This window comes from Amphimedon queenslandica, unplaced genomic scaffold (genome assembly GCF_000090795.2).
Source record: "Amphimedon queenslandica unplaced genomic scaffold, v1.1 AMPQUscaffold_13151, whole genome shotgun sequence".
In the NCBI taxonomy this organism is placed as follows: domain Eukaryota; kingdom Metazoa; phylum Porifera; class Demospongiae; order Haplosclerida; family Niphatidae; genus Amphimedon; species Amphimedon queenslandica.
The window spans coordinates 21,125-25,814 of record NW_003546613.1 but is presented as its reverse complement, the minus strand read 5'-3'; the positions used below and the strand labels follow the sequence as shown (position 1 = coordinate 25,814).

General features: G+C 35.0%; 1 protein-coding gene across 1 annotated transcript; it reads left to right on the top strand.

The window, feature by feature from the left end:
- Positions 1–197: 197 nt before the first annotated feature.
- On the top strand, positions 198–720 carry LOC109584906 (uncharacterized). Its single transcript, XM_020000816.1, has 2 exons — positions 198–500; positions 555–720. The coding sequence occupies exons 1-2, from the start codon at positions 263–265 to the stop codon at positions 683–685; spliced, it is 369 nt and encodes a 122-aa protein (XP_019856375.1). The 5' UTR covers positions 198–262; the 3' UTR covers positions 686–720.
- Positions 721–4,690: the final 3,970 nt, after the last annotated feature.

Below are 4,690 nucleotides of genomic sequence, written 5' to 3'. Positions count from 1 at the left end.
ATTTGTCGCAAAAACAAATACATAAAGTTCAATCACAGGTCAACAACACCCATTGGAAAGGTAGCACGTACTATTCATACGATGTTTGTGGAATATTGCAATGATTCGTTACTACCATCTTTCAAGGTATTGAAGATGCACTTCTTCACATTGAAGAATATGAATGTACAGCCTTCAGTCATGTTGTACCATACCATATGATCCTGTGGCAAAGCACAGATTTATTGATACACTTTTAGCATCGGGGCTATCTTTTCCTGCCATGATTTTAGTATATACTCCAGGTAGCAACATAGAAAATTTTCATTTTATGTGCAAAACTTTTGAGACTAATCCAGCAGTACGCTCTGAGAAAAGCCAACCTGCTATAGAGGAAGCAAAACGAGATGTTTCTATTTATCATACAAGGGCGATGAGGCGGGCTGTTTTTCAGAAGTTTGGCCTTGTGTCTAGTAGTGTAAAGCCAATGATACTTCAATATTTTTACCAAGATTTAACAGGTATAGGGATTAATTCCATTTCCATGTAAACAGTTTGCTATTTTGTTTAAATAGGTGACCAATCTGCCTCTGCTACCACTGAACAATCTTATATAGATAAAAGAATCAGAGAAATTATGGATATAGAAGATAGTGATGTTGTGCTAGATTTAGGTAGTGAAAATAGCGATCAAGAATCCCAGTAAAATGCATTTTGGTCTAAGTGTCAGAATTATTTAAGTGAAGATATTGATATTGCAGTACATGAAAGAACACATGGCAGTGTTACTCATTTGGCTCATGCCATTTCAAATAGAGATTTAATAGAACAGGTAAAAGCTCGATGTCCAGAAGGAACTTTAATACCTTCACATGAGTGGTGCAGGCTTGCCCAAAACAGGGACACATGTCATTACATCACACAGGTAAAATTGTCCTGCAGTTTATGATTCAACAGCGTCAATGGAAGAAAGAGCATGAAGATTCACATAATGCTGCAGCATTATTTCAGTGAGAGGTCTCTTATTTTTAAGTTAAAAGTATTTTATAATACACTATTTGTTCCTGTAGCTATATTTTTCCTTTTTTATATTAAAACTTTTCAGTGTATGTGAGTATTGATTGTAAAAGCCTAGCGTCATGCTTTTCAGAAAGTTGTAATTCTTTGTTCCTAAACTTGTAATTTTGTGTTCCTGAATACCATTGAGTATATTGTGCGTTTTACCTACATCTTTTTGTCCTCAAAGCCACTTATTTTCAATTGAAAAAATATTTGCGTTTTGTTATTGGTTTTAATTTAGCATTTGCTCAGCCTTTAATAAGAATTTTCCTGCCAAGCTATCACAACACTTTGTTTCACAGAATGATTTAACGTAGCAAATGATATGCTAATCAATTTTCTTCTTTCTAAAATATTATCAATATGTGTTATTTTGTTAGCAGTACATGTCACTTATGTTTTTTATTGTAGGTATATGTGTGATTATGTTTTACTTGTGAGAAATCATTGCTCTCTGATTTGTGTCGATGATAAACATAAAGTCAAGGTGGGGAGCCCGGGTTTCCTGTGGCCTCAGCAGAAAGGGAGAGGAGAGTAGCAGTATGTGCTGATAAAATTTTGTTGTGGGAAACCATGATTTTACAAAGTTTGGGCTTATTCCATCAGTTACTTTTATTATCAAGATTCCAGATGAAATTTTTTGTTCATGGTATTATTGTAAGCACTTGTATTTTTGTTATTACCTCATTTTTTCCAATAATTAACAGGTAATGTGTATGTTGGTCTTAAAGATTCAATGTTTGAACCTTTCTTTTCTATTTGCCACATGACGGAATTATATCAGACTATTTTGAAGACTGATACTCATAAAAAGCCTACATTATTTATATACTCAGACAGTGGACCAGACAATCGCCTGACATACATCTCAGTTCAGCTGTCTTTAATATGTCTCTTTATTAAACTAGACCTGGATTATTTTTGTGCTTGTCGCACTGCACCTTATCACAGTTGGAGAAATCCGGTTGAACAAGTTGTCTATTTTAAACTTAGATTGCAGTGTGTAAGACTTGCAAGAGAGCAAATGACAGGAATTTGAGAAAGACGCAGCAAAAGCCAATTCGTTATCAAAGTTAAGAGACATTGCATCACAAACCAGTGGATTTGAAGCACCTGTTGCAAGCTCACTTTCACCTGTAAAATCTCTACTTCATATGCTACATACATGCTTGCAGCAACATGTTTCCGACTACATGTATCTTTAAGCCAAGTGCCATTGTGGTGGTTGAGCTGCTTGTCCTCAGCAACATGTGAGAAACTCTTGTATTGATTAATCTTCTTAGCAATGAGTAAAGGGATCAAGCAGTTTCTTTGTGTGTCTAGGCTTATTCATTTCTTCGTTTCACACACTCAATCGGTGCATTACATTAGTCTTACATGTAGCTTCTTACAGTGTACAATATTGATTTATTCCATTAGGTACAATCATTGACATAGAAACGCATTGAGTTATATAGTCGACTTAGAAATAAAACAAAAGATCAAAAATCAGTAAGTGAGGTCGAGAATGAATTAGTAAAGATTGATAGAACCTTGAATGTCATAGGCACTGAAAAATTAATTGTATTATGCTTATGGAGGGCCTATCATGCTACAAGGGGTGGTAATCTCACCTTTGCATCATACATTCCAACAACCACTTAATTTTGCCTTGCCTGATAGGCATGTGACATCAGAAAGGGCTAATCTTCTACAAAGTCAAGAACGAGTGGACAAAGATGACAACATCTAATAAATAATGCTTTATGATACATATATAATAATGGTTTGAAGTAACAGAGTTGATGATGAATTGATTGATCTACAAACAAAACCTTTAAAAATAATACACTTAATTAATGGTAATATTTACCAAAGAATAATTATTATTGTTGCAGAATCATGTCGTAGCTACAATTAAAGATTGAGTAGGTACATAATAAATACACTATAATTATCTCACTCACAGATTATATATATACTATGTACAATATTTGAGCTGATACACTATTAAACAATCAAAATGTATATATATTGCATACAATACATCTGTTTCACTCACTAGGTGCTAGCACTTCCACTAGCTGGAGGTGGTGGTGGATGAAATACATTTATCTTACTAATGCAAAAGACACAAGTGCATATGCACTTACGCTTATGAATTAAGATTTTGACAATTCTTAATAAAATGAACCTTGAATTTTTTCCGGTTTCTCTGAGTCTGAGAATCTCTAAATGAAAATGAGCAAGTGATACTTTGTGGCAATAAAAAATACAGAAACATTACCATGTACGGTCTGCTTATGTTAGCTCAGTAAAGAAAATCAAACACTACACATAGCTCACCACAGTAAAACACGTGCTTTAATTATGCAATTATAAGTCTACGATAGATCTATTCCAGGGGTTTCTTCATGCGCCCATAAGTAAATGTAAATACAATTAATAATGAATAAAAGCCCAACAATGAGCAGGCTCTATAATTATATTATAATCATTGTATATCTATTGTATGGGTGCCTATCTTTAAAAATGTCTATACTGTTAAAAGAAGTGACACATGAATCATAGTCAACTTGGCACTTCAGCTGGCACTGAGGACTTGGTAGCAATGTTCAGTTGGTTAGTTGAAGTAACAGTTCAATCATAACAACGGAGAGAATTCATGCTACTGTTTTAACTGCAGAGCCGGCAAGAGTGTCACTGACTGTGAAACCACTTCTCTTCTACATCAATAGGGTGCTACCATTGTCAAGCAGATGGCCTACCTGCCCACTCTAATAAGATCAAAGACGGTATATGAGCATGAGTAGGTGGCGTGGTAGCTAAGCGCATAGATCTATGGATAGAGCTATAGCAGGCCCCTTAGTGCATATCAATTTGAGTGGCATATCACTCGTGTCAGACCTCTGGTGACACTGTCTTAGGTAACAAATCTAACAGAATCAGAAAGTTTTTGAATACAGGCACCAGATGCAGTTATACATGTATATAATACATCACCACATGCATAAATGGGAGAAATTATGGCCAGTATGCAATACCACATTTTGAAAACATAAATAATGAGAAACAATTTGTTAGTGGTTAGACATAGTAGAGCATGTCTGTACACAAATATTTGTAGCTTTTCATTTTAGAAGTTAAGAAACAAGGCTACAAAGAGCCTACTAGCCGCTACTAGCACAACCTTAAGACCACACCCATCTCTTTTCTCCATTAATTTCTTTGGGAATCTCCTAAATCTTACTCATTCTCTATGCAATTACTCTTACAGAGATGAATCATTAATGTAACTATTGAATAGCAACATCTTCACTGCTGCTGTATTGCAGTCCATCTGTGTAGTGATGCACTACAATACAAAGGATTCCGCAGGAAAATATCAACTATAAAAAATAAATTCTGACTAAATTCAGACATAAAGCAACAGACATATTGTCGTAGACCAAATTTCAACACCCAATGCTCTCTCATGAAGGTGTTGTGCACATGAGCCTGAATTTCTTTCCTTTTGCTTAAATTGCTGAGGATTGCAATTGTCAATACTTGCCTTGTCAAATAACAGATGAACCCCAGCAATGCCATTGTTAAAGTGCTCCTTCCCATAGCTGGTAAATAGAAAAGTGTAATCTGAGATAGTTTAAAGACTTCTTTGAGGTTTAGCATTGAT